This window comes from Taudactylus pleione, unplaced genomic scaffold (genome assembly GCF_031769625.1).
Source record: "Taudactylus pleione unplaced genomic scaffold, aTauple2 ptg001254l, whole genome shotgun sequence".
NCBI classification, from domain to species: domain Eukaryota; kingdom Metazoa; phylum Chordata; class Amphibia; order Anura; family Myobatrachidae; genus Taudactylus; species Taudactylus pleione.
In genome coordinates this window covers 1,112,710-1,137,500 of record NW_028285654.1, presented here as the reverse complement: position 1 = coordinate 1,137,500, position 24,791 = coordinate 1,112,710, and the positions used below count along the sequence as shown (strand labels likewise).

Below are 24,791 nucleotides of genomic sequence, written 5' to 3'. Positions count from 1 at the left end.
GCACAGTATACACATCACTCTGCTGCAGGAAACGCTCCCTCTCATCTACACTCACACCCCCCAACTAAGGCATGTACCCCACATCTCCTTATAGAGTCTCATGTGTGTACAGCACAGTATACACATCACTCTGCTGCAGGAAACGCTCCCTCTCATCTACACTCACACCCCCAACTAAGGCATGTACCCCACATCTCCTTATAGAGTCTCATGTGTGTACAGCACAGTATACACAGCACTCTGCTGCCGGAAACGCTCCCTCTCATCTACACTCACACCCCCCCAACTAAGGCATGTACCCCACATCTCCTTATAGAGTCTCATGTGTGTACAGCACAGTATACACAGCACTCTGCTGCCGGAAATGCTCCCTCTCATCTACACTCACACCCCCCAACTAAGGCATGTACCCCACATCTCCTTATAGAGTCTCATGTGTGTACAGCAAAGTATACACATCACTCTGCTGCAGGAAACGCTCCCTCGCTCATTTGCAGAGACAGACTTAATACAGGTATATAAGAAAAACGATTCTGCAAGGCCTGAAATTATTTAATTTTTTTTTGGGGGTGTGAACAGGAAAAAAAGAGAGGGCATGGATGGGTGCAATATATGAAGATTAGTTTTGGGGAGGCACTGGCCATCCCGCTGCCGGTGGCATTACCTACAGCTCTTGGTGCGGAGCATTTTCGCCGTCTCCGGTAACTCTGCTGTGCTGCCAGCGGACATTCACCAAAAGCACATTGGTATTATACCGTGACCTAGTTCTAAGCAGCAACCTGAAGAGCCACTTACTGCAGCGATCACTTACTGCCTCCCTTCCATAGAGAACACTCTCCAGCCTATGCTGCATGTAAAGGGGTTTCATCCTTGCATTGACCAGTACGCACCCTCCTGATACTCTTGTTAAATACAAAGCTTCCTCTGTCTAAGGTATTACCGTGCTTTCCATTCATACATCTATATCACCTGGCAATGTGGTTTACTTATCTTGCCCTGGGTTAGGACCAAGCTCTCTGCACCGGATACAAAGCTTCCAGAGAGCAGTTGTATGTCGTATCCCGGGGCAACAAGATCAGACAGCGCTGACTCCGCACAGACAGAAGCTACAGCTAGAAAAGCAGCGTTTGGTGGAAGTGGCTGGAGGGCACGATGGAGACCGTTACCGGAAATGGTAAATCTAGTAATAAATGACTCCAAAGATACCATGTCATGACGTCCCTCACCAGGTGATATGATCTGTCTCAGCCCTGCCTATTAATGGCACAGTAATCATGGTAATATTATAATAATAATACACATTTCCTAAAGTCTCAGCCTGCATGGAAACGTTAGTCTGGGCATTACAGGGTGAAGAATCATGCTCTGAACTGCTGGCACCTATGGCATCCCACAACCTGGCAGCACCAGTGAAATCATCACACGCAATGTAACCCACAATTGCGTCCATTGAAGAATGACAGGGTTCTGGATAAGGGTTCTAAGCACAAGATGTGGCGTTAGACAGGCTGGTGGAAAACTCCATTAACCGTAAGCTGCAAAGACCTGACAGGTGACAGACACACCTGTAACAGCAGCCACCGACTCCGCACTCATTGCAATCGGCATATTCAGAGCCCGAAGGGTTATTTTTGCTTTCCGTAATCAAGGTGACGTCATACACAAATAGTTTTTGAATTCTGCCAGCATTGTCTATGCTAAAACCACAGTCATGTCTAATCGGAGTGTTGTTGTCAAAAGCCGCCATAACTGATCATCGCCATCTGCGCCTGCACGCCTATCCGGCTGTATGGAACTAGATAGTAGAATTGCATAGTAGCACATTCACAACACAATAGTATGTAAAAAAGGAACACAAAACAAAACTATAATCCATGAAGGTTGGGTTAGTGACACGCACTAGGGGAACTGGTGACGTTTTATAGGTGGAGTATGGTTATTAATCTGTGCAGGAAGCAGCTGAACACCAGTCACATCAGAGACGGACAATTTAGCTGAGAAACGGGTCGTCTGTAATCACTTAAAAGCTCCAAATATCATGCATCTTACAATACAAATGCGTCCAGCGTTACACTGCGTACGCAGCTACGACAGATCCATTAGCTACATAGTAGCCCAGTGGTTCCCAAACTTTTCTGAATCACGGCGCCCCCGAGTATCAGTATTGTTATCACGGAGCCCTGGAGTATCAGTATTGTTATCACGGCGCCCTGGAGTATCAGTATTGTTATCACGGCGCCCTGGAGTATCAGTATTGTTATCTCGGCGCCCTGGAGTATCAGTATTGTTATCTCGGCGCCCTGGAGTATCAGTATTGTTATCTCGGCACCCTGGAGTATCAGTACTGTTATCACGGCGCCCTGGAGTATCAGTATTGTCATCACGGCACCCTGGAGTATCAGTATTGTTATCACAGCACCCTAGAGTATCAGTATTGTTATCACAGCGCCCTGGAGTATCAGTATTGTTATCACGGCACCGTGGAGTATCAGTATTGTTATCACGGCACCGTGGAGTATCAGTATTGTTATCACGGCGCCCTGGAGTATCAGTATTGTTATCACGGCGCCCTGTTGTATCAGTATTGTTATCACGGCGCCCTGTTGTATCAGTATTGTTATCATGGTGCCCCTGAGCCAAACGTTTGTTATTGAGAAATTCTGAAAAAAATTAATTAGTGAAGTAAATTGTGCTTATAGGTCATCCTTGGGCTCAGTTATGTGGTGGGGACAGGGATGTGCTGATCTATCATGCTTAGGGTCAGTTATGTGGTGAGGATGGGCAGGTTTACACTTCTATTAGTCCACATATTTACATTACACTGACCATAAATAATTTGATTTGGTGCTGAGGCAACCTGAGGCACCCCTGCAAGTGTCCCAAGGCACCCCAGGGTGCCACGGCGCACAGTTTGGGAACCACTGTACTAGCCTATTGGCACCACATGTAAAATGTGACTGTTACTTAGCGCACTCGGGCCACAGTCCCACTAACTGTGCGGCACAGGCACTGATAGGTTGTTTTATAACCCTGGATCTGCATTAGCCGACCTTGGCAAAGTCGGTTTACGTCCCTTCGTCCGAGACATGAAAACTATGAAGTATAAAAATATCAGTGCAAGATAAGGCGGCCATAAAAATAGTGACGGATGTCATCCAGTGTCACAGGGACGGTAACGTTACATACTGACTTGTTTACATACAGACGGTATTTTTCCATTCACAAGGACGGTCATTAGCAGACAAATTCCTGCCCTGTTTGAGAGTTCACTTCTAAAAGCTCCAAAAACAAAACCTTTCAAGTGCAATTAGTAATCACTGGTAGAGCCATAAAAACCATCTGCCTGCACCGTGCACCGGGAAGATGGTACAATACACCAAAAATGCACCGCCATGTTACCAAGGCAATCTACTGCGCCGGCAGCGTATGTTAGCGCATAAAACACGGGACTGCCTGCACGCCAACATATTACAACATAGTTATGGGAACAGCAACACTGACTCTTATTTGCGCTGTTCTTTAATGTTCTTCTCATGCACTTATTAATGCGTGAAAAAAGCAACAACAAAGGCGTCAACAACAAACATCAGCCCTAAACGTGTACGAATTACAGATGGACGCGACAGCCTGTGCAATATAAACTGCAGCAACAAATCCCTGCAATGCAAACACACGTCTGCAGCGTTGGCATCACAGAAACAGCCTGGCAAGACAGACTATGGCGCCAAATTCAGTGCCGACTCCACCACCGTCAGTAGTAACCTTCTCTCTGGGAATGGGTAACGTTCGTCATTCGTTAGAAGCCTGTGCAAGGAATGAGCATTCTAACGCTTAGTACAATATAACGCTAATCAGCCTTTACGGGAATACTCAGGAAGCACGGAATCCTCTGAATGGATGAGAGAATTAAATAAATATTATATTATAATATATATATATATATTATTTTTTTTCATCCCTATCTGATGATGTTACTACACGCACCCAGAGAGGATACGTACATCAGTCTACAATACAGAATGAACGCGTGGCCACCAATTGTATTTGCCACACAGCATATATCCTGCACACAGAAGCCTAGACATACGTGTGTAATGTTTATTTATATATTTACACACACATACACTGTAGAGACAGTCATTCGATGGGCTAAATAAGTATCTATGAGAATGCACTAGGGAGGTATGCTGTGTCTCATACCTCTTACTGCATTTATAGGTTGAATATTGGTTCAGGGTATGTCGTCCCTCCCTAATGTGTGGTGCCAGCACATTGACACGTAATAGTCTGCAGATAATAATAACCACAATCCTCGTGCTTTCCTTCCCTCAATATTTGGAAACTTTCACCTCTCTATAATTAATCTTCTTGCTAGTTTTTGGTTTTGTTATTAAAAAACAAATGGGCAAGTTCTGGTTTTGCAAATGTGAGCCTGTAACCAGCAGCTAAAGCAAGAAAACAGCTCAGAATAAGCAACAGAGCATCTGGCAAAACCTCACATGCGTCAAAATATTAAGATTTTATTGATGTAACCATATACAACACTTCTCATTAAAAGGGACTAAGTCAGATACCTGAAGGGAAACGGTCTTACAAGAGGTCAAATGTGCTGGTTGGCAAATCCTCCTAAATAATCTGACCCGATCTTCTGGATAGCCCCCCCCCCAATAACCCCCTATCCCATTTGCACTCCATATGGGCCCACGTACAGACTGACATTACTATTCACGGGCGCTGGAGCCGCCTGACATTCCTGGGCTGGGACAAGCAGTAGCGGGTAGAGGCCATACGATGAGGACAGGTCTCCAGGTGTACTGGCACAGCATCTGCGTTACACTACTGGCAGGAGTAAATAGGCATCTTACAGTGACCATGTGTACACAGGTGGCAGTGGATGTCACAGTCTCGGGCACCAAGCAATTCTGTGCCACCACTGACTGGCACCATATTGGGAACAGCATTACTACATTAGATTCTTACCTGACTTCTATCCTTATCCACTTTCTTGAAACACTTATTCAAGGAGAGATTGTGTCTGACAGAGTTCTTCCAGCCCGTAGGGGCGTTGGCAAAGTAAGGAAAGTGCTCCAGGATCCAGTTATAGATATCCTTTACCGGCAGTCTCTTGGTTGGCGAATCCTCGATAGCCATAAATATGAGGCAACTGAAGGAGTAAGGGGGCTTGCAATTGGGGTTTTGCTTGGCATCATAGGGCATGTCAGACTGCGCGGGGGAGGGTGGGGTGTCGTCATCAACATCCTGGACAGGGCTGACGCTCCGTAATACAGTGTCCCCAAAACTTTTCAGCAAATTTTTGTTCTCGTGCAGCCAGTTCAAATTAGTCAGCTCCTCATCCTCCATGGCACCCTTCTCTCTGCCCAGTCTGACAGCGGGTGGTGGGAAGTCTAGGTCGTCGTCATCTTGAAGGGGGTTGGATAACGTACCACTCCTGTAACACTGGCTGGAGATGCTGATCCCGGTGCCTTCCGGCTTCTTACTGGGAGGCATGACTGGACCCATTTAGGCAAAGACTCCTGTGGGAACAAAAACGAGGCATGAAATTCTCTACTCAGTGCAAAGTCATCTACACAACTAAGTGACAACTAAGCAAAATCATCTACACAACTAAGTGACAACTAAGCAAAGTCATCTACACAACTAAGTGACAACTAAGCAAAATCATCTACACAACTAAGTGACAACTAATCTGCCGGAAATTATTACACAATACAGTGTGACAACAGCGCCAGGGTCATCTATCCACACCGGGGGGTCTCCTCGTATATATTTACATAGAGGGACCATGGGGTAAATGTAACAGCCTGTGCACTGCAGGCCTCGGCCACCTCAGTGCGTCATTGCCCAATGTTTTAAAGTAGCAGCCATTTAATAGGCAAAACCGGGATGATTTGGGCCTTTAAATGCTACTTTAAAACATCGGGCAATCTCGCGTGGACCTCGCCGAAGTGCACAGGCTGTTACATATGCCCCATATACCCCATATACCTGGGATCGAATGTTACAGAACAATAAATTAACCAGCATCTTATAATGAAAGTGAGGCGTGAGGCACAGGATGGGTTACACTGAGACACTTACAGACCAAGGCCTGCGAATGAGCGGATGCAGGATGTTATTTCATTGGGAGGTTTACAAGTATTTCTAAGAAATGCTCCATTATCCAGCGTCTGTAACACAGCAATTACAGTGTACCTGTGGCCTAGTGCACTCAGTCTGTGGGCCATAGCAAACCTCTTGTGATAACATAGCGGCTCAGACTGCCGGATGATTTATACCCCTTTCAGACATAGCGAGATTCCTGGGGCACGGCCACACTACCCAGGACTCACTTATGACTGAAAGGCACCAACCCGGGATCACAGTCCCAAGTCGGCGCCCCTATCGACCATGGTTTTAACCGTGACTTTCATCCTGAATAGACAACATGGGTTAAGTCTGAATGATGCGACCCGGGATTTTGTTCCTAGAAGCCTCTGATTGGCCGTTCGGGGGCTGCCTGGGAGTGGCGGTGCGTGATCCTACAATAGTAAACAAACTATCAGCGCTGGATCTGGGGAGAGAAGTCAGTGGTTTGAGAGCCCAGGGGGTTAAGACAGAGTACCTGATGGATGGGAAAGAGGCGTTTGGTCCGTTCTGTGGGGTGTACAAGCGCCCGGCGCACACTAGCTACTAGCTGCCCCTTGTTGTGAGGTCTGGTGGCTGGAGAAGGGGTGTGTGACATGTATGTGTGTGTGTATGACATGTATGTGTGCGTGTATGACATGAGAGCAGCCTGGCAGCCTTGGTTGTTAGAATGCCAGGGAAGACCCGGCTTATGTAGAAAGTGGTCGTCTCAGGAATTTCCCTGGCCTCAGGTGTAGTGTGAAAGGGGTCTCGAGCAAAAACCTGGGTATGAGCAAGGAAAACCTGGGTGGAATGTCTTAAAGTGCTATTAGTGATGTCACTATTCCTATTAGTGATGTCACTATTCCTAGTGATCTGGCAGAGCACATTCTCCTGAATGGCTGCTCCAATTGAGTGTAGCTACAGGGTCTCAAACAGCTGGTGGAAGAGCAGTCACAATAGGAGAAACAGCTGCAGAGCACATCGGTGGGAAGGGCAATGTAATCACTGCACAGAAAGCTGCGTGCTTTAGTCCTCATGCACTAACACACGTCACAGACTCAGTACATAGTGCAGGCAACGAACGCAAAACATGCAAAGAGGATGTAAAATTAGTCTAAAGCACCCATTCTCTTCCATGCGGCATAAGGGGACATAATTCTGGTGAGACGGATCAGGTTTACGGGCGGCTGCTTCGGATTATTGGGCCATTTCCCACATTCTGCTGCAGCTAGAATGGGAAGGAATCATCTCAGGTGCTGCTGACCAGGAGAATGATCCCCATGGCCCCAGGTGTTGCTGACCAGGAGAATGATCCCATGGCCCCAGGGGTTGCTGACCAGGCGAATGATCCCATGGCCCCAGGGGTTGCTGACCAGGCGAATGATCCCATGGCCCCAGGTGTTGCTGACCAGGCGAATGACCCCATGGCCTCAGGTGTGCTGACCAGGAGAATGACCCCATGGCCCCAGGTGTTGCTGACCAGGAGAAAGATCCCCATGGCCCCAGGTGTTGCTGACCAGGAGAAAGATCCCCATGGCTGACAGTAAAGGCATTTGGTGGCATTGTTACTATAACACCACCCAGACACTGACATTGGCTCATAGTTATTACTGTATTTCCAACATGAGTAGCAGCACTTCCCAGCGCCAGGACCAACACATGTACATGACCTATTATAATATACATATAGGGCCGTATTCAGTTATCGGCGAGAAAGTTTCGCCGGTGAAGCCATTTCGCCAGGCGAAAACTTATCCCTGTATTCAATTCCAAAAACCTTTCCCCGGTGCGAAACGTCTGTGCATAGTATCCAGCGGAAAAGATTCACTTATGAAAGCAGGCGAAAATAAGTGCAGAATTGAGGTTTTGAGGTGCAAAGTTGCGGGAACCCTCCTGCAGCCTTGGAATAGTCCCCCAAAGGTAAACTGCATAAAAAAAAAACTTTCGATCACCCCAAAAAAGTACTTTCGTTTCGGTGGCGAAAAAGTCCAAAGTTGGGGGACAAACTTAAAACCTAGCCAAATAGACCCCAGGGGGTACCCCAAGTATGCCCCAGGTGTTTTTTTTATTGCAGGTGGTTGTGGCAGGTTAATTTTTCACTATTTTTTAAACTTCCCTTTAGCAACTTTAAAATATGCTAGCCCCCATTTTCATGTACCCCAAATTTGCTGGGACTACTTATTTTCACCCAAACCCACCGCTAAATGCTATTCTTCACCACTTATGCAAAGACGCAAGATAGCACCTATTGAGAGCATTTAAGTACCCCAAATACCTTCAGAAGGGCTATTCGGGGGTATCCATAGTGATCCCCCATGTCAGTGCATCGTTTGGGGGGCGTCAGGCTGATTTCCACAAATCTGACATTTTCGCGTGTTTGCTTTTAGCCGGGTCATGTTTTCGCCAATATCGAATTGAATACAAGGATAAGTGGCGTCGAGCGCGATACTTCTCCGCACTGAAAACCAGCGATGACGGCGAAAACCTCGGCAGCTGGACTTTTCGCACCTAATTGAAGACGGCTCATTGTCTTTACATTATATAGAGCCTGTGCAGCATTGTATAGAGCCTGCTCTGTGTATTATATAGAAGCCCGTGTAGAATAATATAGGAGCCTGCTCTGTGTAGCATCATATAGGAGCCTGTACATTATACAGGAGCCTATGCAGTATTATATAGAGCCTGTACATTATATAGCAGCCTGTGCAGTGAGTGGGAGACAGGGTAGGGATTTAGCACTAACGCTACACAGCAGCATATAATATAGCCTGTACATTATATAGGAGCCTATGCAGTATTATATAGAGCCTGTACATTATATAGCAGCCTGTGCAGTGAGTGGGAGACAGGGTAGGGATTTAGCACTAACGCTACACAGCAGCATATAATATAGCCTGTACATTATATATACTGTAGGAGCCTGTACATTATATAGGAGCACCAGGCAGGTATATACAGCAGTAACACTACACAGCAGCAGACCATCGGCTTCCAGACTACATCCCAATAGAGCCTGTACATTATATATAGGAGCACTAGGCAGGGATATGCAGTAACAGCAGCATATAATAGAGCCTGTACATTATATATAGGAGCACTAGGCAGGGATATGCAGTAACAGCAGCATATAATAGAGCCTGTACATTATATATAGGAGCACTAGGCAGGGATATGCAGTAACAGCAGCATATAATAGAGCCTGTACATTATATATAGGAGCACTAGGCAGGGATATGCAGTAACAGCAGCATATAATAGAGCCTGTACATTATATATAGGAGCACTAGGCAGGGATATGCAGTAACAGCAGCATATAATAGAGCCTGTACATTATATATAGGAGCACTAGGCAGGGATATGCAGTAACAGCAGCATATAATAGAGCCTGTACATTATATATAGGAGCACTAGGCAGGGATATGCAGTAACAGCAGCATATAATAGAGCCTGTACATTATATATAGGAGCACTAGGCAGGGATATGCAGTAACAGCAGCATATAATAGAGCCTGTACATTATATATAGGAGCACTAGGCAGGGATATGCAGTAACAGCAGCATATAATAGAGCCTGTACATTATATATAGGAGCACTAGGCAGGGATATGCAGTAACAGCAGCATATAATAGAGCCTGTACATTATATATAGGAGCACTAGGCAGGGATATGCAGTAACAGCAGCATATAATAGAGCCTGTACATTATATATAGGAGCACTAGGCAGGGATATGCAGTAACAGCAGCATATAATAGAGCCTGTACATTATATATACACTGTAGGAGTCTGTACATTATATAGCAGCACCAGGCAGGGATATACAGCAGCATATAATAGAGCCTGCACATTATATATTTAGGACCCTGTACATTATATATAGGAGCATTAGGAAGGGATATACAGTAGTAACAGCAGCATATAATAGAGCATGCACATTATATTTAGGAGAACCAGGCAGGGATATACAGCAGTAACACTACACAGCAGCATATAATAGAGCATGTAAATTATAAAGGACTCTGTACATAACATATAGGAGCACCAGGCAGGGATATACAGCAGTATTATTGTTATTATCCTTTATTTATATGGCGCCACAAGGGTTCCGCAGCACCTTACATAGTACACAAACATAGTACACAAACATAGTACACAAACATAGTACACAAACATAGTACACAAACAGTTGAGCAGAACAAGAAAACAGCGTCATACAGTTTAAGACACTAAAAGACAAGTACATGGTATATAAACACTGCTGCAACAGAAGCAGGATGGCAAAAGTCACGGGTTAGGTGCTTTTGAGTATAGAGCAGATAATATAAGTAAAGAAAGGAAACACGTGAGCATACAATAGAGCCTGTACTAATATATATATATATATATATATATATATATACACACACACACATATATATATACATACACACACAGTAGGAGCCTGTACATTATATATAGGACCCTGTACATCATATATAGGCGCACCAACACATGAGCATCTAATAGCCTGTACTAATATATATATATATATACACACACACACACACACACACAGTAGGAGCCTGTACATTATATACACACACACACGAGCACCGGGTACTGTATATGGGAGCACCGGGCAGTGTATATACACAGGAGCACCGGGTACTGTATATGGGAGCACCGGGCAGTGTATATACACAGGAGCACCGGGTACTGTATATGGGAGCACCGGGCAGTGTATATACACAGGAGCACCGGGCAGTGTATATACACAGGAGCACCGGGTACTGTATATGGGAGCACCGGGCAGTGTATATACACAGGAGCACCGGGTACTGTATATGGGAGCACCGGGCAGTGTATATACACAGGAGGACCGGGCAGTGTATATACACAGGAGGACCGGGCAGTGTATACACACAGGAGCAGACGTGTCCCCGGCAGCGGGCGGAGGGTGTGGGGTGCAGCTCCACAGCTCAGGGGGCCGGGGGAGGTCGAGGCTCAAACCCCGGATAAGCTCCATGTTACACCCCCGCCCCCCGGTATGTGACTTACCCGGCACCGGGGCCTCACTGCGCGGCCACTCTCCTCCTCCTCTCCCCGGGGTGGCGGCCCTGAGGCGGGGGGGGCGCAGCACGTGGAGCGGGGCCGGGCTGCAGGAGGCGGAGCGGGGAGAGAGTTTCCACACACAGCAGCCGCCGCTGCCACATGACCGGGGAGGGGGAGGAGGCCTGAGCTGGGCTGGGCCGGGGGGAGGAGGAGGAGGCAGCCGAGGTGACGATGGGACACGTAACCCCCCTACTGCCTGCCTGCCCCACTGACACTGCTCTCTCCTGCCCCTGCCCCACTGACACTGCTCTCTCCTGCCCCTGCCCCACTGACACTGCTCTCTCCTGCCCCTGCCTCACTGACACTGCTCTCTCCTGCCCCTGCCCCACTGACACTGCTCTCTCCTGCCCCTGCCCCACTGACACTGCTCTCTCCTGCCCCTGCCTCACTGACACTGCTCTCTCCTGCCCCTGCCCCACTGACACTGCTCTCTCCTGCCCCTGCCTCACTGAGACTGCCCCGTCCTAACCTCTCCCCCTGCCTCACTGACACTGCCCCACTACACTGCCCCGGCCTAACCTCTGCCTCACTGACACTGCTCTCTCCTGCTCCTACCTACCTCACTGACACTGCCCCGTCCTAACCTCTGCCCCTGCCTCACTGACACTGCCCGGTCCTAACCCCTGCCTCACTGACACTGCTCTCTCCTCTGCCCCTGCCTCACTACAATGCCCCGTCCTAACCTCTGCCTCACTGACACTGCCCCCATCCTAACCACTGCTCCTGCCTCACTACACTGCCCCGGCCTAACCTCTGCCCCTGCCTCACTACACTGCCCCGGCCTAACCTCTGCCTCACTGACACTGCTCTCTCCTGCCCCTGCCTCACTACAATGCCCCGTCCTAACCCCTGCCTCACTGACACTGCTCTCTCCTGCCCCTGCCTCACTACGCTGCCCCGTCCTAACCTCTGCCTCACTGACACTGTCCCGACTTAACCTCTTCCCCTGCCTCACTACACTGCCCCGGCCTAACTTCTGCCCCTGCCTCACTACACTGCCCCGGCCTAACCTCTGCCTCACTGACACTGCTTTCCCCTGCCCCATCCTAGCCTCTGCCCTGCCTGACTCCCTGTCCTACTCCCACCAACCACACTCCCTGTTCTGCCCTGTCCTAACCACTTCTGCCCCTGCCTGACTCCCTGTCCTGCCTCACTCAATGCCTCTCTCCTTTCCCCGTCATGCCCGCCGCACTCCCTGTCCTGCCTCACTCCCTACCCTACTCCCGGTCCTGCCCTACCTGCCTGCCTCACACCTTGCCCTACTTCCTTACCTGCCTCACACCTTGCCCTACTTCCTGTCCTGCCCTACCTGCCTCACACCTTACCCTACTCCCTGCCCTGTCCTATCTGCCTGCTTGCCTCACACCTTGCCCTACTCCTTGTACTGCCTCACGCACTTCCTGCCCTACCTGCTCCATTCCCTGCCCTACTCCCACCACACTCCCTGTCCTGCCTCACGCACTTCCTGCCCTACCTGCTCTACTCCCTGCCTCACTCCTTATTCTACTCCCTGTCTTGTCCACCGCCATTCCTGCCTGCCTCACCTCCTTGCTCTACTCCCTGTTCTGCCTCACAGACTTCCAGCCCTACTCCTTGTCCTGCCTCACGCACTTCCTGCCTGCCTAACTTCTTGCCCTACTCCATGACCTGCCTCACTCCTCCTCTACTCCTTGACCTGCCTCACTCCTGCTCTACTCCATGACCTGCCTCACTCCTGCTCTACTCCGTCCTGCCTCACTCCTGCTCTACTCCATGACCTGCCTCACGCACTGCCTGCCCGCCTCACTCCTTGCTCTACTCCGTCCTGCCTCACGCACTTCCTGCCCTACCTGCTAACCTCACTCCCTGTTGTACCTTACTACCTGCCCGCCTCACTCCTTCCTCTACGCCCTGCCTGCCTCACTTGCTCCCTGTCGTGCTCTACTTCCTGCCTGCCTCACTCCTTGCCCTCCTTCCTGCCTGCCTCACTCCTTGCCCTACTTCCTGCCTGCCTCACTCCTTGCCCTACTTCCTGCCTGCCTCACTCCTTGCCCTACTCCCTGTCCTCCCCCATTTCGGTGCAGATGCCTCTAATGTATAGAAGTACTACGGCACCCAGTTTGGGAAGCAATGGTATAACAAGTACCCAGCATAAGGCTCGCTAACCTTAGAAATCAATAATGTAAAACACAAAAGACACAATACTCTGTTCATCTTACTTACCTGCCCCCATTGGCTAATCTATAATGGGTGCATGGTGTGCAGTGTCCTGGGGGGCCACACCGCACCCATATAATTATACTTAACTCTCTGGAGTCCCTCATTGGCTGGTGCTACAGACAGAAATCACGGGAAATATGGTGCAGCAGGCATCTTCCCGAAGATTTGCGCTTGCGCAGCAGAGAAGTCTTCGGCAACATAGTGCGGGGGGCATGTTCTCGGAGACCTGCACAGGGAACTCTGGCACAAAGCCCACACGGGGGCTGCATATGTGTCCCTTCCTCTCTTATCCCGCCCCTGCTTGTCCTGCTGCTTTTATTGGTCTCACATAGGAGCTTCTATTGCTAATACACTCAGCAGCGTTTTACATACATGTCCAAAGCGCTGAATAAACATGCCTCCAAAATAAATACACTGCAGCCCGTAATCCAACGCGTTTTATGCAACGTGAAAGGGTCACATTTCTCCATCTGTTACATGATAAACATTTAAGGTACACACACGATTGTTTGAACGATTGTCTTTAACAATATCGTTAATCGTTCAAAAAATCGTTCACTTTCTGAGTAAAAACGAACGATTATCGTTCATGCCTGTTCACGGTTGTAGTTCAGTCAGACTGACCAACTCAACGATTTTCAGCAAGGGAATATACAAAAATAATTTCTAGTTTCCTAAAATCGTTCATTTACTAAATGTAATGAACGATTATCTTTTAACGATTTTCGTTCATTTTTCCCTTAAAAAAAACACGAACGAAAATAGTTTACTAAAATCGTTCATTTATTAAATCGTTGTGTGTGTATGCGGCTTTACACATGAGCGTTCCTAAGGCTGTAAAAGTGCCTGTGTGACCCCATTGTAAGGCGCTGGTCACCAGTATGGTGTCATACAAAGGTTTAAATCACCCTCATAAAGTACTCTCAAAACAATAGTAGTTGTCAGATTGTCACCAGTTAAACATTAAAGCAAAATATAATTGAACATTTAGCCCACAGCAAAATTATATTAGAAATGATCCAGGTGAATGAATCCTGCGGAGGGAACTAATGAATTTGGGTTTCCACAGCAAGAGTGGGCATAAAGTATGCGTCCTGATTGTTTCTCCTACCACCTGTCCTCACTGCTGCTGTACCTGTCCCTGCTAGACCCCTATAGGGAGCGCAGACTCCCACTAATGGAGACACAAGACGGCTACAACACTAACAACATCTAAACTGCAACATAAACCAGAAACCAAATGGCCAGTCCCAGCACCGCTTACCTGTGCCCAGTGCAAACGCATAACCAGGGATACACCATTTATCTTAGCCTTATTTCAGGTACATGTACTTATAGGGACTGATGTAGATTTAGCCGTACGTTTGCAGAGCATATATCACGTGCATTCACAAAAGATTGCTGCATGCAAATAGGAGAGAGGCACAATCAGATACAATTCAGCTGCCTCGGTACATGCAGCTTAAGGGGGGGGTAACTGGATTATACTGGACTCTTTCATGTAGGCAATGTTTCTCGTAGGCGTGTCGGCGAATTGTGGGCTGATATAGATAGATCTTCGGCCGCACAAACTGGGCCGGTGCTAGTGTACACTGGTGATAAGGACAGTACAGATAGGGCAGTGCAGCCATAGAGATGCCTATAATGCTGCATATATCAGGGAATACACAGACTGGGCCGGTGCTAGTGTACACTGGTCATAAGGACAGTACAGATAGGGCAGTGCAGCCATAGAGATGCCTATAATGCTGCATATATCGGGGAATACACAGACTGGGCCGGTGCTAGTGTCCACTGGTGATGAGGAGAGTACAGATGGGGCAGTGCTGCCATAGAGATGCCTATAATGCTGCATATATCGGGGAATACACAGACTGGGCCGGTGCTAGTGTGCACTGGTGATGAGGAGAGTACAGATAGGGCAGTGCAACCATAGAGATGCCTATAATGCTGCATATATCGGGGAATACACAGACTGGGCCGGTGCTAGTGTACACTGGTGATAAGGACAGTACAGATAGGGCAGTGCTGCCATAGAGACGCCTATAATGCTGCATATATCCGGGAATACACAGACTGGGCCGGTGCTAGTGTACACTGGTGATGAGGAGAGTACAGATAGGGCAGGGCTGCCATAGAGACGCCTATAATGCTGCATATATCCGGGAATACACAGACTGGGCCGGTGCTAGTGTACACTGGTGATGAGGAGAGTACAGATAGGGCAGTGCTGTCATAGAGATGCCTATAATGCTGCATATATCAGGGAATACACAGACTGGGCCGGTGCTAGTGTACACTGGTGATGAGGAGAGTACAGATAGGGCAGCGCAGCCATAGAGATTCCTATAATGCTGCATATATCGGGGAATACACAGACTGGGCTGGTGCTAGTGTGCACTGGTGATGAGGAGAGTACAGATAGGGCAGTGCTGGCATAGAGATGCCTATAATGCTGCATATATCGGGGAATACACAGACTGGGCCGGTGCTAGTGTACACTGGTGATGAGGAGAGTACAGATAGGGCAGTGCTGCCATAGAGATGCCTATAATGCTGCATATATCGGGGAATACACAGACTGGGCCAGTGCTAGTGTGCACTGGTGATGAGGAGAGTACAGATAGGGCAGTGCTGGCATAGAGATGCCTATAATGCTGCATATATCGGGGAATACACAGACTGGGCCGGTGCTAGTGTACACTGGTGATGAGGAGAGTACAGATAGGGCAGTGCAGCCATAGAGAGGCCTATAATGCTGCATATATCGGGGAATACACAGACTGGGCTGGTGCTAGTGTGCACTGGTGATGAGGAGAGGACAGATAGGGCAGTGCAGCCATAGAGAGGCCTATAATGCTGCATATATCGGGGAATACACAGACTGGGCCGGTGCTAGTGTACACTGGTGATGAGGAGAGTACAGATAGGGCAGTGCTGGCATAGAGATGCCTATAATGCTGCATATATCGGGGAATACACAGACTGGGCTGGTGCTAGTGTGCACTGGTGATGAGGAGAGGACAGATAGGGCAGTGCAGCCATAGAGATGCCTATAATGCTGCATATATTGGGGAATACACAGACTGGGCCGGTGCTAGTGTACACTGGTGATGAGGAGAGTACAGATAGGGCAGTGCAGCCATAGAGAGGCCTATAATGCTGCATATATCGGGGAATACACAGACTGGGCCGGTGCTAGTGTACACTGGTGATGAGGAGAGTACAGATAGGGCAGTGCAGCCATAGAGATGCCTATAATGCTGCATATATCGGGGAATACACAGACTGGGCTGGTGCTAGTGTGCACTGGTGATGAGGAGAGGACAGATAGGGCAGTGCAGCCATAGAGATGCCTATAATGCTGCATATATCAGGGAATACACAGACTGGGCCGGTGCTAGTGTACACTGGTGATGAGGAGAGTACAGATAGGGCAGTGCAGCCATAGAGATGCCTATAATGCTGCATATATCGGGGAATACACAGACTGGGCTGGTGCTAGTGTGCACTGGTGATGAGGAGAGGACAGATAGGGCAGTGCAGCCATAGAGATGCCTATAATGCTGCATATATTGGGGAATACACAGACTGGGCCGGTGCTAGTGTACACTGGTGATGAGGAGAGTACAGATAGGGCAGTGCAGCCATAGAGATGCCTATAATGCTGCATATATCGGGGAATACACAGACTGGGCCGGTGCTAGTGTATACTGATAAGGACAGTACAGATAGGGCAGTGCTGGCATAGAGACGCCTATAATGCTGCATATATTGGGGAATACAAAGATTTAATTCTGTGCCCGCAATGCAGGAGCAATTACAGGTAATGCGTTCAATTCTACATTAGCCCCGTAAATGCTGCGTACTTTATGCACAAGTACTGATGCCACAATGTTTTAAAATAAATACTGTACAGTGATGTTACTAGAAACTTACTAGTCACTGTGTTATAGTCATTGTTATTGGGACCTCTGCATAATCTCCCACTAGAGAGCGATCTGCATAGTGTGTATAGTCTCTTTGTGTAGTTGTGGGACTGCTCTCACATCACACGGGGACACTGGCGTCTCATCATTGTCCTGACTGTGTGAGTGTCTGTGTTACAGGCTGTGAGGCAGAAGCACATGTCAGGAACTAAACACCCTCTGTACCGCGCTGTGTAATAACCGGCTGCTGTACAACTAATTCTTATAAAATGAACAGGTGCTTTTGGGAGCCACAACAAGATTTTGGGGCTGATGCATCCATTTGCGGGGGTATGTTGTGTGAATTTGCCCTGTACTGTATATACTCTGAAAATGAGCACAGCAAGTTCGGGCGACGCAGAATCATGCACATTTCTGTCGCATGAGGCGGGACTGCGCAGTAATGGGACGTTCTCGCCTAGGCAAAGACCAGCGAGGGAGAGTCCGCACACACCACGGCTCTGCATAACTGTATGGAACGCCTGTTGGAGGCGTATCTGTATCTGTTACAGCTGCAAATCCTAACGGATAAGGACTAGTAACGCGGGCGCACTAGCAGGGGCGTGTACACTATACAGCAATATATGCGCTATTTCCTCCCAGCCCCTTATCTAGAAGTAAAACACAAAGGAGGGATTGATGGGTGGTATTGCATAGACTTTCCTTATCATTATCACACTTATAGAAATAGATTGCAAGCTCTTCTAGCAAGTCTTTATTCCAGCCTGTCCAATTTGCATTGAGATATATGTTTTATTTAATGATCTGAAAGGGTCTATCCTGTACACAGAATCTTGAATTTTGGTAATATGCGCTTTTTATGGGATCGGTATGGCATGACGCATGTCCGGTGGTTCTAATCCCGACACCTGAAGACCGGCACCAGTGAAGATCCCGACAGCTGTAAAGGTAAGTACTAACTAACCTAACCCCCCCCTAACCCTCCTTTAGGGGTGCTTAACACCCCCCCCCTTCCCCGCAGCCTAAACCTAAGTCTCCCTGGGCGGTGCCTAACCCTAACCTCCCCCCAGGGGCACCTAACCCTAATCCCCCCTTCCTCTAGCCTAAGCCTAACCTAACTTAGGGTTAGGCACCCCCCGGGAGCCCCTAACCTAATCACCCCCTCCCCCTTGCGACTGTCCGCGCCTGGCTTACCTTCGATCGGTATGCCGGCCCTCGGGCTCCGGCGTAGGTAATAGGACAGGCGTTGGGATTTCGACGCCTTTCATTAGAACCCTGCCGGGATTAGACAGTCGGGAAGCCGGCGGTCGGCATTTCAACCATCGGCTTCCTGACTGCAGCCATGCCTCAGTGATGTCACTAACTCTTGTAGATCTGATTGGCTGAATATTGTCTCAGCTCACAAAATGGTTGTTACCTTGTAGCATAGGCGATGGGTGCATTTGCTTGTTCACACTCGTATTACCCCTTACAGACTTTCTGCTAGGAAAACATTAGTCTGACCCTGACTGTTCATACAACTTCCAAAGCAGGTGCCACAGCGAGATAAACGGTCACTAAATGTCGCTCCGCCCAGCAGTGTTACTGCAAGTGACAGGACGGTACTTACACTAAAATGAGGCAAATACAGAAAATGGGGAGGTCGTAAAATAACTACCTACACTAATGAGGCTGAATAGGGCTGAACACAGATCCAGGCCTGAAAGGCGACCATCTGATTTAGCCAAAAGCCAGTAACTGGCAAACGGTTATTTTTCCATCCACCTTGTGTAACGACAGCCGCAAAACTCATTTAAGCTGTGAAAAGGTGACTAATGATCTCATTCATGCTGTCTATAAATTATTCACAGCAGCACTGATTCCTCCGCAGACAATCAGGAAAGTAAACTTTAAACACATTTATTCTGGGAGCGGCGCCCTGTGAGGGGTGTAAAATCAGAATAGACAACAGGCACGATCACTAAACTCTATATGCGACATCTGGGAGGCTGCATTCAGGTGCTCAGCAGGCCCCTGTCTTTACAGGCACATAGCCACTCATCAAGTGCGGAGCTTCACATTGCCACATCCAGGGCAAGAGGTTACAGCCAGGTCAGACAGCCCCAGTGTCTGTCAGCAAGCAGAGGCCGTCTCCGGTATACAGCTCCATGCAGAGTAACACAGCGCTTTGTATAACGAGACCTCGCCTCTACCACTTGCTCGCCATGTTACACTATTGGTTTATTGATAAAAACTGGTCCAAGGAAAAGCGCCGTCACTAGGCCAACGTACCAGATCCCGCCATTTTTTCAAATCAGTTTAGATTATGAATGCAGTCATCTGATTGGATGCTTGGATTAATCATCTGTTTCCTATTCTCTTATTGTGTATTATTGTTGAGCGTGTCAGTTACAGATACAATGTTACTATTCCTATTATACACAACTCTGTCATATAGCTGGAGATTGCCAGAATGCAAATGATTTTATATTGCTCTGGATGTCTTATACCACCAAAGTCCCAGGTATGAGGAGGGTCCGGACCATAAAGGGGGGGCTGTAATCTCTCCCTACCCGGTGACAGATTTTGTTATTTTTACATTTCGTTTATCCATGACAATAGTGAGTTGTATTATGAGACCATTAATCTAATGAATAAAATAAATCATTTGATTATTGATCAGCAATATTTTGTTGGGTCATCCCTTATTTGCCAATTGCAGCCCATATTTCATGTTTGGGTAAGAGGGCGTTTGACCACCTATATCTTAAATGCTGTCACGACCTCTAAAAGTCCCATATTGCCCAACTCCCATTTATGGAGAGTAAGTGGCTAATTTTGCATAGCAAAAGTGTCACAATGAAGTTTTGATATATAAAGTTCCCTTTGGCTTAAGTTGGGAAACCCACTGGTTATTCTTAGGTGGCAGAGATTGGGCACACGTTGGTGCCACCCCTACATTCATTTTTGCAAGACCTTTCATTGAGATTAGAAGACCAGGGGCGTATATTCCTGTTGGTCAGGATGGCATAGGCCAGGGGCAGGAGGGAGGGGGAAGGAGGAGTGCTGGCGCCACCTGTGGGCAGTTCTGGCTGTGCTGCTGATGATCTCTGTGTCAGAGGCATCAGCACTGGACAATGAGGGGGGAAGGTGGGGTGCTTGTTGTCCATTCAGCCATCACGGTGTCACATACAGCCCCTGCCCCAACCACCGAACACATTCCATAGGGGGAGAAGCAAGTCCCTTACTTTGCCAGGGGTGCTCGGACCCCTAGATACATCCCTGCAGAAGGCAGGAGAGGGGGAGGAGGAGCCCTCACAGGTACCCCACCAGCGGGGTGTCATCATTCAGGTGATGGGAAGGAACAGCTGCAGGGTAACTTTTTCATTAGTGTTGGCCGCAAGTTGCCACATACATCACAGATTTCCCATGAGGCAGCAGGAAAATGCGGCACTACTGTATCTGTTGTCAGTCTGCGCATTCACATATAATCGCCAAGACCTGAATTGCCCCCTTGCATGATCTCTGATACACCCAAAGCCAAATCTATTAACAAACTACAAAAGGGTGGTCTCCTGTGCCCACATAATCACTATGGCCCTGTCAGGATGATGACAGCAGCACAGGCAGCTGAAACAAAGAGCTTCAGTTATTTAGTTACATAAAGCTCTTCACTAATGTGGAACATAAAGTCCAGGTCTGAGTATTACTGAGCTGCCCCGACCAACTTTACAGCAAATATCTGTGTCCTGTACATTTACATATGTGACACCAGTCAGTGCTGATCACAGACCTCAGCATTAATGTCATTGTCATAGTGTGGGAACTGTTGTCACCCTGACTGCAGACACAAACGGTGCTATGTACAGGTAAGGCAGCAGCCAGCAGAGTGATATATAACAGCCTTATTACTGATGTCACCCTGACTGCAGACACACACGGGGCTATGTACAGGTAAGGCAGCAGCCAGCAGAGGGTTATATAACAGCCTTATTACTGTTGTCACCCTGACTGCAGACACACACGGTGCTATGTACAGGTAAGGCAGCAGTCAGCAGAGGGATATATAACAGCCTTATTACTGATGTCACCCTGACTGCAGACACACACGGTGCTATGTACAGGTAAGGCAGCAGTCAGCAGAGGGATATATAACAGCCTTATTACTGATGTCACCCTGACTGCAGACACACACGGTGCTATGTACAGGTAAGGCAGCAGCCAGCAGAGGGATATATAACAGCCTTATTACTGATGTCACCCTGACTGCAGACACACACGGTGCTATGTACAGGTAAAGCAGCAGCCAGCAGAGGGTTATATAACAGCCTTCTTACTGATGTCACCCTGACTGCAGACACACCCGGTGCTATGTACAGGTAAGGCAGCAGCCAGCAGAGGGATGTATAACAGCCTTATTACTGATGTCACCCTGACTGCAGACACACACGGTGCTATGTACAGGTAAAGCAGCAGCCAGCAGAGGGTTATATAACAGCCTTATTACTGATGTCACCCTGACTGCAGACACACACGGTGCTATGTACAGGTAAGGCAGCAGTCAGCAGAGGGATATATAACAGCCTTATTACTGATGTCACCCTGACTGCAGACACACACAGTGCTATGTACAGGTAAAGCAGCAGCCAGCAGAGGGTTATATAACAGCTTTATTACTGATGTCACCCTGACTGCAGACACACACGGTGCTATGTACAGGTAAGGCAGCAGTCAGCAGAGGGATATATAACAGCCTTATTACTGATGTCACCCTGACTGCAGACACACACGGTGCTATGTACAGGTAAGGCAGCAGTCAGCAGAGGGTTATATAACAGCCTTATTACTGATGTCACCCTGACTGCAGACACACACGGTGCTATGTACAGGTAAGGCAGCAGCCAGCAGAGGGATATATAACAGCCTTATTACTGATGTCACTCTGACTGCAGACACACACGGTGCTATGTACAGGTAAGGCAGTAGTCAGCAGAGGGTTAATCGGTTATCCGGTGACTCCTCACCCACATAAACAATCCACCAATGAAGCCGCCAGTTACATACCAGCGCTGTTACCTTCATCAGCTGAGGCCCTTCATAAATGCAGGGCAGTAACCAGTCCACCCGGCCCGAGGAGTACTGACAGGAACCTGAGCAAGTCCCAACTGTTCCCAAACTCAGCAGCACCTGTGACGCTCATCACTGTCACATGCCCCAATAACCTGTCTGGTGAGCACTGCTGGCTGGGGATAGAGAGAGAGCTTCCTGTGTCTCCCACACCCTGATACCAGAGAGTGAGAGAGCGCTTCCTGTGTCTCCCCATACCCTGATACGAGAGAGAGAGCGCACCTCCTGTGTCTCCCACACCCTGATACCAGAGAGAGAGAGCGCTTCCTGTCTCCCACACCCTGATACCAGAGAGAGAGAGAGCTTCCTGTGTCTCCCCATACCCTGATACGAGAGAGAGAGAGAGAGAGAGAGAGCACCTCCTGTGTCTCCCACACCCTGATACCAGAGAGAGAGAGAGAGAGCTTCCTGTGTCTCGAACACCCTGATACCAGAGAGAGAGCGCTTCCTGTGTCTCCCACACCCTGATACCAGAGAGAGAGAGCGCCTCCTGTGTCTCCCACACCCTGATACCAGAGAGAGAGAGTGCTTCCTGTGACACCCACACCCTGATACCAGAGAGAGAGTGCTTCCTGTGTCTCCCACACCCTGATACCAGAGAGAGAGAGAGCGCTTCCTGTGTCTCCCACACCCTGATACCAGAGAGAGAGCGCTTCCTGTGTCTCCCACACCGATACCAGAGAGAGAGAGAGCGCTTCCTGTGTCTCCCACACCCTTATACCAGAGAGAGAGAGAGAGAGAGCGCGTTTCCTGTGTCTCCCACACCCTGATACCAGAGAGAGAGAGAGAGCGCTTCCTGTGTCTCCCACACCCTGATACCAGAGAGAGGGAGCTTCTTGTGTCTCCCACACCCTGATACCAGAGAGAGAGAGCGCTTCCTGTGTCTCCCACACCCTGATACCAGAGTGTGTGTGAGAGAGTGCTTCCTGTGTCTCCCACACCCTGATACCAGAGAGAGAGCGCTTCCTGTGTCTCCCACACCCTGATACCAGAGTGTGTGAGAGAGAGCTTCCGGTTTCTCCCACACCCTGATGAGAGAGAGAGAGCTTCCTGTGTCTCCCCATACCCTGATACCAGAGAGAGAGAGAGAGAGAGAGAGATTCCTGTGTCTCCGCATATCCTGATACGAGAGAGCTTCCTGTGTCTCCCCATACCCTGATACGAGAGAGAGAGAGAGAGAGCTTCCTGTGTCTCCCACACCCTGATACCAGAGAGAGAGAGCGTTTCCTGTCTCCCACACCCTGACTCGAGAGAGAGACCCTGCCATGTCTCACACGCTGATACCAGAGAGAGAGAACTTCTTGTGTCTCCCACACCCTGATACCAGAGAGAGAGCTTCCTGTGTCTACCACACCCTGATACCAGAGAGTGAGAGAGCTTCCTGCGTCTCCCAATATCTTGATACCAGAGAGAGAGCGCTTCCTGTGTCTCCCCTTTCCCTGATACCAGAGAAAGAGAGAGCTTCCTGTGTCTCCCACACCCTGATACCAGAGAGAGAGAGAGAGTGCTACACCAGGCACACACCACAGACCAGTGGCGTAACTAGGGGGGGTCGGGCAGGGTGCGTGCCCTGGGCGCCGTGGGACCGGCGGCGGGGGGGTGCCACCACCCACGGTCCGGCCCGCCCTAGTTAGCCACCAGTCTAGCGCCGACCACAGTGAGTGCGGTCAGCGCTACACATTTACACAGGACCGGCGCTAGGCTTCCAGTGCCGATCCTGTGCTGCACAGCTGAGCCCGTTCCCTCCCCCTGAGCGCTTGCCCAATAGCGCTAGGAGGCGGGCTCAGGCTGTGCATAACACACGTATCTCCGCCAGCGATGCGTGTGTTAAACAGCAGCCAATGAGAGTCAGATAGACTCTCATTGACTGCTGCAGCACCCACTGCAAGAGCCGGGCTTCCGTCCGGCTCCTGCAGTGGGTAATGGGACAGACGTCATGACATCATGACGTCTCTCCCATAATGCTGAGCGCGCCAGCCCGGGAGGACTGGCGGGCGGCGGTGGCGGGAGTGGTGTCGCGGTCCGGAGCAGGAGCGTGGATTCAGGTAAGTATATTTTTAATATATTTTTTAAACCTGTCTGCAGTACTGAGGACACAACGGGGGAGGGGTGGCTACTACTGGGGGGGGGCTACTACTGGGGCACTTAATCGGGAGAGGGAACCTCTACTGGGGACTACTACTTGGGGAGGGGAACTACAACTGGGGGCATTATAAAAGGGGCCTCCTACTAGAGGCACTGCACTGGGGGGACCACTACTGGTGGCAATAATAGGAAGGGCCACTACAGGGGGCACTGGATAGGGGGATCACTACTGGGAAAAGTGCATGGGGGGGGGACT

The 24,791-nt window shown here is 49.0% G+C and overlaps 1 protein-coding gene across 4 annotated transcripts in view; it reads right to left on the bottom strand.

Moving 5' to 3' along the window:
- Positions 1 to 24,791, bottom strand: part of FOXN3 (forkhead box N3) — a 214,324-nt gene that overhangs the window by 117,022 nt on the left and 72,511 nt on the right. For 2 of the 4 annotated variants that reach the window (XM_088462514.1, XM_088462517.1), the window contains exons 1-2: positions 11,163 to 11,302; positions 4,981 to 5,534 (exon numbers count right to left, since the gene is read on the bottom strand). In XM_088462514.1, coding sequence (XP_088318640.1) covers positions 4,981 to 5,520 — 540 coding nt within the window. In that variant the 5' untranslated portion in view covers positions 5,521 to 5,534; positions 11,163 to 11,302. Of the gene's footprint in view, positions 1 to 4,980; positions 5,535 to 11,162; positions 11,303 to 24,791 lie in introns of those variants that run through there. The other 2 variants (XM_088462515.1, XM_088462516.1) reach the window with 1 other exon arrangement.